Source organism: Musca vetustissima, unplaced genomic scaffold (assembly GCF_032173495.1).
Source record: "Musca vetustissima isolate MV318-11 ecotype Yass unplaced genomic scaffold, APGP_CSIRO_Mvet_v1 utg13749, whole genome shotgun sequence".
In the NCBI taxonomy this organism is placed as follows: domain Eukaryota; kingdom Metazoa; phylum Arthropoda; class Insecta; order Diptera; family Muscidae; genus Musca; species Musca vetustissima.
The window spans coordinates 435,676-448,871 of NW_026885959.1; the positions used below are offsets into that span (position 1 = coordinate 435,676).

Here is a 13,196-nt window from a genome sequence, read left to right on the forward strand (position 1 = left end):
GAACATCTGTTTCTATATGAAGGAGTTGTCAGATCGAATCAAAATTTAATATATGCTCATAACAGAGATGAAAGTTTCCAAAACACTTAACTTTTTTCTGAGAACTTTCTAAGAAGTTTCCGAACTGTCCTCGTAGGCTCCAAATTCTAAATTATCCAAAAGTGTTAACTGTCTTTTCCAACCAACGCAAATTATTAGGTTGGGGAAAAAGAAATCCATTATTTTTTTCGGCATATGGGTTTACTGATAGATTTCCCGTAAAGGATCGATCAAATAATTTCAGATTTATGCTTGTTGGAAGGGTGAAATTTCGCAGTAAAAAAAAATATTTTTCTGTTTGGTGCATTTAGTTTCGTAGATTCCGTTCAGGAATTTTGGATGTTAAAGATGCACCTCGCACAGGTAGGCCGGTCGTTGGAAATTTCGATAAAATCGGAGAAATGATCGAAGTTAAGCGGGATGTTAGCATCGCCCAGGAGCTAAAAATCGATCATAACTGTGTGTGTATGTCAATAGGTATTGAATGAAAGAAACAAATTTTGTAATTTCCAAGCTCTTCTTCATAGACTTTACCACACAAGTACAATAAATCTGTAAAGACTTCAACAACAAGGAGGGAAAATAATTCCCCCTAACACACACACACATTCGTCTTATTGGCGACAAGCATGTGGGTTTACCTTTAAAGGAGTTTTAAGTATGTAGACCAATCTAAAGTGTGACTTTTTAAAGTAATGTTAGGAGAAGGAAAAAAAACTTTAAACATAACAGACATGTAATGGATTACCATTTTGTTTTGTATGGAAACACACACACGAAAGATTTTCAATTTGCCAATTTTACATAAAGGCCTATGATGTCATGAAAACCTGTATTGAGCAATTGAAAATACCTTGGACCAAATTCTTTTTGCAATAACTCACTTTGCTAATCGTATTAAAAAATTGATTTAAATTGTTTTACAATTGAGTCGTTTATTTTGAAAGTGGTTTAAGGGGACCCCCCCCCCATTCTCGCGGTCAACAATTTTGTTGATATAATTCGAATCTACACTAATTAATAAATGTCCCTACAAAATTTCAAGTGAAAGTCTCAAGAACTCTTGAAGATGTTGCCGATTTATTGTGTCAGCATCAGGTGACGGCTGAACTGCTTCTCAAACTTGAAACGCGATTTTTCTAAATATTTTTTGTGAATGGCGGGCACGATAACTCAAAAACTAATAACCCAATCGATTTCAAATTTTTACACGTTTCTCTGTGAGTGTATAGCTATCGTATGAACTAGGATAAAGCCAATCGGTGAAGATCTTCCTTATTTTTTAACTTGGTTTTTGGTCAAAAATCGGCGATTTTCCACAAATATTTTTTTCAAAGGTCCACCATTTTGTTAATTTTAGAGAGAAGTCAATAATCTTAGTTCATACGAGAGCCAGACATGTACTCTTTCTAACACCGTTGGAATTTTCGGATTCCGATGTTCCAGTGAGGAGTTATCATGCCCGCCATCAAAAATAAGGACTTTTCTTTAATTACAAAAAACAACAACAAAACAATAACAAAAATTTTTTGTAAATTATTTTTCTTCTCTTTTACATCTTCAAATATATATGTGCAAAGTTACAAACCTTAACAAGCATTGGTATTGATTTACCAGCCCATTGAAAATCTTGAAAAATTAAAATCGAGAATGGGTGGGTTTCCCTTAAGTCCATTTTAGGTTGTGATACAAATCTTGGTTTATTACGTTATATATTCTATCAATTGGAAATCTTTTTTAAACCGTTCTGTAACATGCCAGCTAAGTAAGTAAGAATTCTATCATGTTTAAGGGCACAAACAAAATTAATAAGAAAAAATTAATAATAATTAACAACAATATTTTTGAAACAAACCAAACACAAACCATTAAATATTTCAATATAAAATAAAATTGACTTTACCCACTTTCAAAATAAACGACTCAATTATAATATATATCATTCCCCTAAGCTATCAAAGGTTACAAAATATCAAACAATTTTTGCTTTTCGTTTGACTCACCTGAACATTGCCAATGGCATGGGTCAATTTTTGTATATTGAAATGTACGCCAGCCAAATTTTGGACCGGTTCATCAGAGAATTTCGAACGATCGATGGTGGCCTTTACACGTTCCACAGATTGTTGATATTCACGCCACAATTCATTTTCTTTCTCAAGTTCGCCCTGTTGGGTCTTGGCCTGAGCCAATATGTTGGTCAGCTTAGTTTGGAATTGTGATAGTTCGGCCGAGAGTTCAGTTTGTTCAAAGTTGTTCAGTGATGGCCATATCTTGTCGGCAGCATCTTGAATTTGTTTGTGTACCAAATTGCGTATGGGCTGTTCATTGCCAAAGAACACTTTGTGTTCTTCCAAGTCACGTGTCAGATTTTCATAGTCTATGCCATGTTTGCCAACTTGCAGACGATCTTCCGCCTCATGTAACCAATCCTTGAATTGTGAGACCAGTTTCATGTAGTCGAGACGAGAATTGCGGTTGTTAATCAGATATTTTTCACGTTCTTCCAATTCATGTGGCAAAGATGATACCAAGGAACGTCCTTCGGATAACATCTCGACCAAGGAGCTAGGCATACCAACTTCGGATTTGATGCCGCTATTGATTTTATTGAATTTGTCAAGATATTCCTGTACCTCTGAGCTGAGATCCTTATGTTTCTGCAGCTCACGTTCCACAGAATCGGGATCGCGATCGAGCAATGGTCTAGACTTGACAGTGCCTTCATTGTTATGCAACCAGTCGAGGATTTCGGATAATTCGGCAGCCATTTTCTTGTGGTGTTCCAATTGAATTTGATGCTTCTGTCTTTGTTGTTCGACCGCCTTGCGCAGGTTGCCCAATTGGTTCTTCAGCGATTGCAGTTGCTCAGTGATTGAGTTCTTATCGGCAGCAGTACCTTCGGAGGCAATCTTCTGACCCTTGTCAGTGGCTGAGGCCAAAACACCTTCACATTCTTGGATCTTGGCAATAACATCATCGTATTTGTTGATCTTTTCCTCCAAGCTGTCGGGAGCATTCTCAATGTCGATAATTACATCAGTGTATTTCATGATGAAGGCAATAATTTCATTGATCAGGGCAATGAATTGTTCGCGCAACAATAGCAATTGTCTCAAATGGGCCAATTGGTCTTCGATGAGTTTAATCATGTCATCCTGCTGAGCCAAAATGCTCTGCAATTCAGGCAAGTCATCGACCTTCATGTCACCCATTTTCTGTTTGCTGTCCTTCAATTCCTTAAGGATGCCTTCGTAGGCTCCCAACAATTCCTGGACATCTTCAATCTTTGAGCCAACTGGTTTGTTGAGTTCACGCAAACGCTGTTGTACGGTGTTCAAGAAGTCCATGCATTCGGTAAGCTTGGACTTAGCGTCCTTATATTTCTTGATATGATCACCCAGGGTATTCACACGGTCGGCCAAACATTGTTTGATCTTGCCATAGCGATCCTTCATGTTCTTCATTTCTTCGTTCAGTTTAAGCTTGTCGGGATTGCTTAGTGTTGGCACGATACTCTTGCCCTGTTCATTGATGTCATTCATAAGACCACCCATGCCATCGGCATTGTCCATAAGTTTCTTGTAATGGGCCAGCTGTTCTTCCAATACAGGGAGGCTAGATGTTCTCAATTCACCTTCGGTGGCAGTCTCCATTTCATTCAGCCAATCGCCCATTTTCTTCTTGGCGTCTTCAAAGGCTTTGCGACCTTGCAAGAGGTCTCCCAAGGCCTTGCCTCTCTTGGCACTTTCATCCTTGAGAGTCTTGTAGTCAGCATCGATTTCATCTAAAATCTTTTGCAGGGCAGCCTTGTCGGCATCCGAACAATCCTTCATAATATTTGCAGCTTGACGTTGGACATCGCTCAACACGCTGTCGCTGAATTGTTTAGCATCATCGTCATATTTCTTGTTCTCTTGCAGTTTCACTTCGATTTCGGCAGAGGTCAAAGGATGGTAGACAGGCAATTTCCTAACTTCGGATATCTTGGATTTCAACCAGGCACGAGCCTTCTCCAAATCGTTCTCCAAAGCTTTGCGAGCCTTACCTGCATCCAAAGCCTTCTCCATTTCTGATTTCAAAACGCCAGACAAATTCTTTTGCTCGCTATTCAAATTACGCAAAGCAGATTCCAGTTGAGCATATTCTGCTGGTTCCAATTCGGGCTGCATATTGGCTATTCTCTTTTCCAAAGCATCTGCCAATGATTGTTTACCTTCGGCATCCTTCATTAGAGCCTTAATGGCTTGTTGTCTAGCTTCGGCAGCCTTAGGTTCATAGCCCAAGGTGGTGGGTGCTTGAAGTTCTTGGATTTTATCCTTGACCCAGTTTTGAAGTTGATCAATTTCACCCTTGACACCACCGACGCTCTTATTGGTAACATCCAACAGTTGGGCCTTACGGTCCAAACGCTTGCCCAGATCGGCATAACGACGATCCAAAGATTTCATTTGTTCCTCAACTTGTTGGCCGTCCAAGTTGCTGATGACTTCGCCCACTTGGGCAGCCTTGTTCTTAAGTTCTTGCAACTTTTGAGGACCTTGTTGTTGATATTCGTTCTTTATTTCCGAGATGGCAGCCATTTTTTGTGCACAGTTCAAACCAGAACCCTTGTCCAGGACATCCATACGCTTGATTAAACCGTCAATCCAGTTTTGCATATCCTGCACACCTTGACGATAGTCGTCGATAACATTTTGACCAGCCTGTTTCTTGGCAATGGCATCCATCAGAGCTGATTCTAGTTTGTCAATGTTGTCATCAAGATCTGTATCATCTTCGGCAACTAAACGTAGGGGAGAGAACAAAATTAATATTAGAAGCTAGGCTATATATTTCGAGGACGATGATGATGATTTTTTTGATTGTTTAAGTATTATAAAGGAAAAGTGCTGGTATTATTAAATTTTAGATATTTTCATTCCACTTACGTGATCCAGTCATTTCCAACATCAATTGTGAACGCTTATCTCCGATGGAATTCAACAAATCATTCATGGCAACCAGTTCCTGTTTGGCAGCTTCTGGACGCAATTTGCATGGCCTGGTTAACCAATCGGTTACGGAGCTCTGCTGCTTCTTAATCCAATCACCCAATTCGGCGCGTTGTTTCTGCTGTTGCTCCAATTCACTAACGGAAGCAATCAATCCACCCAAGTGAGATTGAACCTGAATGTAGGAATAAAAACAACAACAAATGTGACGGATATTAGAAATATAATTTAGCATGTAATACAGTAAAGTAAACAAATAGCCAATTAAGAAGAAGCGTTTTGAAAAGATTTTGCCAACACCATAAGTACCATACCAATTACCAATATTCCCAATTTTATTTTTAGTCTTTTGATGGACATCTTTCGGGACATCACACGCACACACACAACAGTATTGGAGTTCATCTTACCTTAGTGTTTAGAGCATATAGTGTATGGACAATATACATTTGGGATCGTATAATGGTTTTGAATCTCTGAATACGTTCATGAGAAACGGCGTCCAGTAAAGTATCACTAACTTCAGAAATCTCAACGTCTAGCAGATCATCTTCGTTGTCTTGCGTTGAGTTTTGAGTTTGTTTACTGGGAATCTGTTCGATGATGTTGGCAATTTTTGTTTGGTTGTTGGTGTTGCATTTATGTTGTGGTTGTTGTTGGTTAGATTAAAGTAGGGGAGAAGCATTGTTGTTGTTTTGTTTGTTGGGTGGGTTGTTTTTGGCATTTAAAGGTGTTAGGGCACAACAAAGTAAAATTAAGGATTTTGCGGGGAATTCGAATTGCAAAACACAAACATATGGATACAAAGAGTGCATTAAATAGTGCAGCAAATAAGAGAAGAAATAAAAAAACAAAATTTATGTATGGTTATTAGTAAAAAATAAAAAAAAACACAAGAAAAATATTTTTAATTAAGCTGAGTTTGCAAAGATATTCTACGTAGAATTTAATTAAACTAATAAAAATACAACCCAATAATCGATCATTCGCGCAATACCTATAATTACATTCATATAAAATAAATTATACATATAGAAATTCCTATATTCAAAAAATATGATAGTATTACTATAATATAGTAGAATCAATACCAATCAAATTATGGAAGGACCCAATAGATTTTATATAAAAAACCTCCCACATATCCTATGCATATAAAATACTCAAAAATAATTATTTAAATAAAATTTTATATAAAAAACCTCCCACATATCCTATGCACATAAAATACTCAAAAATAATTATTTAAATAAAATATGATATAGATCTATCCCCCATATTTATTATCTTGTTTATTTGTTGACAAACTAGAAATGGAGGCAGAATCTTATAGTTTTACGATTTTAGTCCTAGGGGACAACATAGTAATACTTCGCATACGTATGCGGCCTCAAAAAATATTTGGTATTTTATTATGCCGATTTTGAAAGGGCTAAATATTAAGATGTTATAAAAAATATACATACACTTGATTATTTACTATTAGTATTTGAAAATTTTGAATATAACCTTATTGAAATTTAATATTGTTAAACCAATTCCTATTTCTTATAACCTTATGTTGTAGTCGCATGCAAAAAGTACTTCTCTAAGTGTATTTATAAATGCTACATGTCGGTTAAACTGACACATTATTGATATTCTTCTACCCTTGTACAAATTAATTTGCAGACTCTTAAAGCTAAATAAAAAATGTTAAAAAACGATATTAAACTACAATAATTTCAAACTACATCAATATCAAACAATACATTACATAATATATTAAACACAAACTTCAATATATTTTGCACATACCTGATCCAGCAGATCTTCCAATTTAGCGCGCACAATTAATTCACGTTCTGGAATAACTTGCATAGCTGTTTCCAGAGGTGAACTTGGGCGACTGATAGAAGCGGTGGCGGCTTCACATGCCTGCACAGCACTGGCCAAACGCGACTTTTCATGATTCAATTTGTTTTGCATGTTCTGGGCACATTTCAATTGGTTCTGAGCCATTTCCAAAGTGGTGGCTGGTGCGTCCAATTCCGTTTGAATGACTGGTTCGTATTCTTCCAAATTACGCATAATGCTATCCAAGGTATCCTCATATTCTTGGAATTTAGCCAACGACTCTTGCAGACGATTGCGTATCTGTACAGAAGTTTGGAGCAAGGAATTGTAACTGTCTTGAATGTTCTTCAGTTGGGATTCGACGGTTTCGCGAATGGCCGGAGTTGTGGCTTCGTAGCGTTTAATTTGATTTTGACCCTTGGCATTGAGATCATCAATATTGGCTTGATACTTCTGGATTTCATCCAATAATGCCTCGTGCTGTTTAATTTGTTCTTGGGTCTGTTGACGATTCGATATGAAGAGCGAGTTGTGAGCCATGAGTTGGAAGGAAATTTGCAACAACCATTTCTCGACATCCTGCAAAGCTTGATGATAGGAGGTGTAATCGTTGATTTCCGATTCCAATTCCTTGATGTGGTTATTGCAATCGTTTTTAACCTTATCCCATCGGCCTTGCAGGCGGTGGACATCATCCAAATCAACACCTAGTTCCTTGGCTTCGGACATCAGGTTGTCCAGTTCGGCTCCCTTCAATTTAATGTCGTTTTGCAAGGCCTTGTACCGTTCCAATTGTGTTTTCATTTCACCCAGTTCGCCCTTAGTATCAGGCATAGTCTTGAGGGTGTTCTCCATATCACTCAACCATTTGTCGAGTTTCTCTTTGTTGGCGGAGAAGTCTGACCAGCGATTTTGGGCTTGTTTCAAGTCGATTAACTTTTGCTTAACAGCCAAGCCCAATGTGTCCCAATCCTCGCGCACCTTTGTCATTAAATCACGTAATTTTTCTTGTTTATCTTCGGGCAAGACATTCGATGCTTTGGTATAGGCATCTTGGACCATACCCAAAAGATGTTGACCTTCGGGCAGGCGTGATGACAAAGACTACATTGAAAAAAAATATGTTAAATAAGAGTAAACAATGATCATGATTACCAATCAACAAAACTTACATTAACAGTTTCAATTTGCTGAGTGATCTGTTGAATATCACCTTCGCCAGTACAGCCATCCAAGATGTGTTGGGCCTTTTCAATCCAGGCATCCATTTCATTCTTATAATTCAAGAATTCAGTGTGATCGGACAAGTTCTTTTCGATCTTGGCCACCAAACCTAGATAAGTAATATCGAACCCATTAGACGTGAATGATTGTGTATAACTTCCCCAAGAAATGACGTACCTTGAGCAGATGTCAACAATTTTGTGTAATTGGCTTGGGTATCAACAGTTTGATCTCTAACTCTGGAACAGGCACTGTGCTCCATCAGCAACTCACAAGAATCGTTTAGTTCCTCGACATTATCCTTTTCGGCCACAACTTCTTCCAAAAGTTTCTAGAGAACAAAAAATGAGAGAGAACAAAAATGGATGAGCATTTGTTCGTGTTAGCATGGGACGTTCGTTAGTGGTTAGCTACAGTAGAAGAAGGAGGCAAGCTATTAGTTAGATTGGGTTAATTGATTTTACAAGGATAGATTTGTTTGCAGGTTTGGCTTAGATATTACAGAGGTGCTGAAATCTTACATACTAAAGGTTAGAATACGAATTCAAATGATTTCACGAATGGTTTTTGTGAAGGTGTTGTTCTTTCTGCTATTGGAAGTGGCTTAGATAGAGAGGTTAGTAGTGCCGTAAGATTTTGAGTTTTCATTTCTACGAAAGCGTGTGGTAGTCACAGTACACTTAGTTATGCCACCTGGTGGCTGACGGGTGGCACTTACCTTAGCGTTCACCAAATCTTCGGGGGTCTTATTTTCCGATTCGCTGGCTTGATTGACTCTCTTGGTCATATCTTCGATCCATTTGTTGATCTTGTTGAATTTTTGCAAGAAGCCTGACCATACATTCAAGCAGGTCTCCAAGTTGGAGCGGGCATCGCGTGACATAACTTGAATGGCTTCCCATTCAGAGTTCAGATGTTTGATTTCTTGTTGCACAGTGTCTTGGCCTTCGCTGCCACTGGTGTTGATGACAGCCTGTGAAAGTTCTTGACAGGCCTCTAATAAAGACTTGCCTTCCAGCATTGTGGCTTCGATTTCGCCCAATTTGTTGATGCGATCTTCGACCTGTTGCTTCTCACCGTGGCAGTCGGAGCATTGCTCGATGTCCATGCGAGTCTTACGCAACCATTCTTGAGTCTCGTTGAAGGCTTGCTTGTATTTGTCGTGGTTATTGACTTGATTCTCGAGCGATTCGATTATTGAATTGACCTTGGCTTGCAGTTCATCGAACTTGTCCATGCCAAGCTTGAAGTCATTGCGATCCAAGGAATTGTCTTCATTCAGACGTTTGTTGATCTTCTCGATGATGTCGCTGTGACCATTGAAGTCTCTTTGGATGGCTCTGAATTTCTCCAAGGCTGCTCTCTTTTCACTCAAATCGTTAAGGAATTCACCAGTGGTCTTAAGACTGGGTTCAACATCCTCCAACCATTCTTGCAAGAGTTTGTACAATTTGAAGATTTCTTCTAGCTGAGCCAGGCGGTTCATCAACTTCTGCTTGACATCGTTCATTTGTGTCAGCAGGTCATCATAGTCTTGTTTCAAGGCATCGGTGTCCTCTTGGACCTTTGCGGCTCCAGTCGGTTCGGTGTTCATAATAACCTTTTCCTTTAATTCCATCAGGTAACGGAGTTTATTCTGACCCGATTCGAAACCTTGACGCAAGTTCTTCACAGTATTTAATTTGGCTTGAACCTCACTCAGAGTACCCGGAATAACCTCGCATTTCTGTAATTTCTCGCGGGTCTGTTCAATCCAGGACTGGCACTCTTCGTAAAGTGTGTGATGTTGTTGATGTTCCTGGTAGTGCATTTCGAGGCGACGCATTACTTCCTTGGCCAATGTCAGCAGGGCATTGTATTTGGTGGTCAGCTGCATAATGGCATTACTGATGCGTGTGTCAGAGCAGGTCTCCAACAGCATTTGGGCCTTCATATTCAAGTGATCCAAAGTTTTCTGCCAATCGAATAGAGTTTGCAAATGTCCCTGGAATTCCTCCAATACGACCTTCTTTTGAATGAGATTTTCTTGCAACTTATTGTACGATTGGACCAAAGCTTCGGTTTTCGTTAACCAATCCAACGCTTCGGTATACTGATCTTGGTAGTCGGACCACTTGACAATACCCATTTCCAAATAGTCTTTGGTCTTCTTCAGATTATCAACGTAGGCATCGAATTCTTCCTGCAACAGAGCCACCTCCTGTTCAATGATCTCACGATCTTCGGGCTCAGCGTTGCGACAAGCGATTTCACCTTGTGCCAAGGCAGCCTCCAATTTCTTTTGGCCTTCGGGAACTTCACCTTGCAAAATCTTGAGTTGATGAGTTTTCTCGGCCAAGGCTTGTTTGTCGCCAGTGGGTTCAGAGCACTTGCTGAGGCGCTCCTTGGCATTACGCAACCATGTGGCAAAGTCATTACCAGCATCGATAAGAGCTTGATATTGATCGATGGTATTCTTCTGCTTTTCGTACAGATCCTTGGCTTGTTTAGTAAGGGTTTCATATTTAGTAGAAATTTCCGAAGCTGGGGCGCCCTGTTGTAAATCGGAAGCCTTGCATGTGACAGATTGTATCATGGGTTCGAAGGAGACAATGTCTTGGACGATGTTGTTGGTCTGTCTCAAATTGGCCTTACGTTCACTCAATCCACTGCTCAAGCGTGGTTGGCCCTTGGATTTGCTGATCTTCTGTTCGCAGGCCTGCTGCAACTTAGCCTCGCGATCTTGGATCCATTGTTGTAGCTGAGAATAGCTTGAACTATAATCGGCCCATTGCAGGAGGTTTGTTTCCAATTGCACCTTGGCCGTAGACATTTTCTTAACCAGGCGGTCCCAATCGTTTTGCAATTCCTTCATTTCATTGTTAATGGCATCGCGGCCATCGGAGCGAGTGTTACGCACAACCTTTTCGCCATTATTAATGGCGGTGTGCACAAGATTCTGGCCCACTTCACGGTTCCGGATAAGTTCCTGAATTTTTTCCAAGCGTTTCTCCAACAGTTCCTTGGAACCGGCACTCGATGACTCGCTACACTCACGAATCACTTCCTTGGCGTTTTCAATCCAGGCATGAGCCGCTTCCATATTTCCGTTGAATTCACGATGTTGATCGCAATTGGTTTCGACCTTCTTAAGAACATCCTTGGCCAAATTGACCTGCACTTGGTAGACTGAGTTCAAATGTCTCAACTGGTTGTTGACATAAGTATCAAGATGGGACTTGAGCAGACCTGCTGCTGATTTGTTGAATTTCTCAATGTCATCCTTGCCCTTTTCAAGACGTTTCATGACGTCGCGCATATCGGCAACCTGTTTCTCCTTTTCTGGCAAATTAGGCATAAGGTTCAGTTTATGGTTCTTAACCAAAACGTCGATCTGTTGCAGCCATTCAATGAGGCGTTCGTATTCCTCCTTATAGGTACGCCACTGCGACATTGTTTCTTCGAGGTTCTCCTTTTGGGAATTAATGTCGCGGAACAGACTCTCGAAGCTCTCGCGCAAGGAGCGAATGTCATTGCGTATGATTTCTTGACCTTGTGGAGATGTGCTGGCCAAGACGACTTCGCCGGTATGCGTCAAGTGTTCGACTAAGAGTTCACCTTGGGCCTGCTTGTTGAGCATATTTTCTGTGGCCTGCACAGCATTTTCGATGGCCAATTTATCGCTCAACGAACTTTGCTTCAATGAAGGGAACTTCTCGCGAGCCCTGCTAATCCAGCTAACCAAATCGTCATAGGCTTCCTTGTATAGTCTATGGTCACGGTACTGATCCTGTCTTTCGGACAACAATTTCTGAGACTTAGCCGCCAATTCATCGAATCTATCCAAAACCTTTTGGGCCTGGAAGGCTGACTGACTTTGCTGGCCGCTGGCAATCATATCCTTGGCTTGTGACTTAAGGGCATCGACGTCGATCTTTTCTACACGTACCTTTTCCTCAGTTGTCTTGACACGATCCAGCTGGGCTCTCTTCTCAGGCATGGTGGCCTGCAGTTCGGAGAGTTCCTTCAAAGTGTTGTCCAGCCAATCGTTGAATTTCGAAACATTTTGGACCTGTTCCAGGAATCCAGACCATTGTGTTATGGAGTCGTCCAATTGTGCCTTCACGTCGACGATGCGCAAAGCAATGCCAGACCAAAGTTCTTGCAAATCAGCCAATTCCTTATTGATGGCATCGTGTCCATTGGGTGCTGTGTTGGCCAACACGTTTTGGGCCATCTCCACAATGCTGAGTACCTTGGCGGAACCTTCGTCTTTCATGAGAATAATATCTTGAATAGTGGCCAATTTCTTGTCCAATTCCTTTTGGCTCATCGAGCTCATGTCCGAACAGTAGTCAAGCTTTTCTTTGATGCCATTTATCCAGGAGGTGCACTCTGAAATGCTGTTCTCAAAGTCTTGATGGGTGGTGACATATTGTTGCCAACGGTTGTTAAGTTCCTTAACTTTGTGGAAGAGTTGTTGGTATTTGGTGACCAGTTCAGGTCCAGAGCTGCGTGATGCCGAGGGGCCCTTCATCAACATTTGAGCTTTCTCGGACACATTGTCAATTTCCAATTCCTTGGCTCTGACCTCACCTTGCAAATTCTTCAACTCCTCCAACTGCGATTTCTTTTCACCCAAGTTGGGTTTCAAGTCAATGGAGTGCAACTTATTGTCACAATCTCTAATCCAGGCCAAGCATTGGTCGCGCAATTGTTCATAGTCAGACCATTGTTGGAGACGTAATTCGATTGCTTCAATCGTTGTATTGAGTTCTGCAATCAATCCCTCCCACTCTTGTTGGGTATTGTCGATTTGGGTCTTAATATTCACTTGACCGGCGTCAACGGTGCCGGGGATCACCTTCTCACCCAAAGTTCTAACTTGATCGACACGGGGGAACTCGTCGGCCAAACTGGATTTCAAATTCTTCAAACGATCTAAATTGGTGTGTAGAGAAACCTGCTCCAAGTCCAAATCTCCCCAATAGTCGATGGTGGAATGGGTTGACTCGATAAATTCTTGGGCATCCATGACGGCCTTGCAGTACTGTTGGTGGGCACTGACAATGCGTTCGTAGTTCTCAACATATTGTTGGACCCTCTTTTGGACCTTGTTATAGC

The 13,196-nt window shown here is 40.6% G+C and overlaps 1 protein-coding gene across 1 annotated transcript in view; it reads right to left on the reverse strand.

The window, feature by feature from the left end:
• LOC133333316 (titin) overlaps positions 1–13,196 on the reverse strand; it is a 173,513-nt gene that overhangs the window by 90,383 nt on the left and 69,934 nt on the right. Inside the window, exons 9-14 of the mRNA XM_061541630.1 lie at positions 8,271–8,424; positions 8,042–8,202; positions 6,831–7,973; positions 5,444–5,626; positions 4,971–5,208; positions 2,043–4,825 (exon numbers count right to left, since the gene is read on the reverse strand). Coding sequence (XP_061397614.1) covers positions 2,043–4,825; positions 4,971–5,208; positions 5,444–5,626; positions 6,831–7,973; positions 8,042–8,202; positions 8,271–8,424 — 4,662 coding nt within the window. The remainder of the gene's footprint in view (positions 1–2,042; positions 4,826–4,970; positions 5,209–5,443; positions 5,627–6,830; positions 7,974–8,041; positions 8,203–8,270; positions 8,425–13,196) is intronic.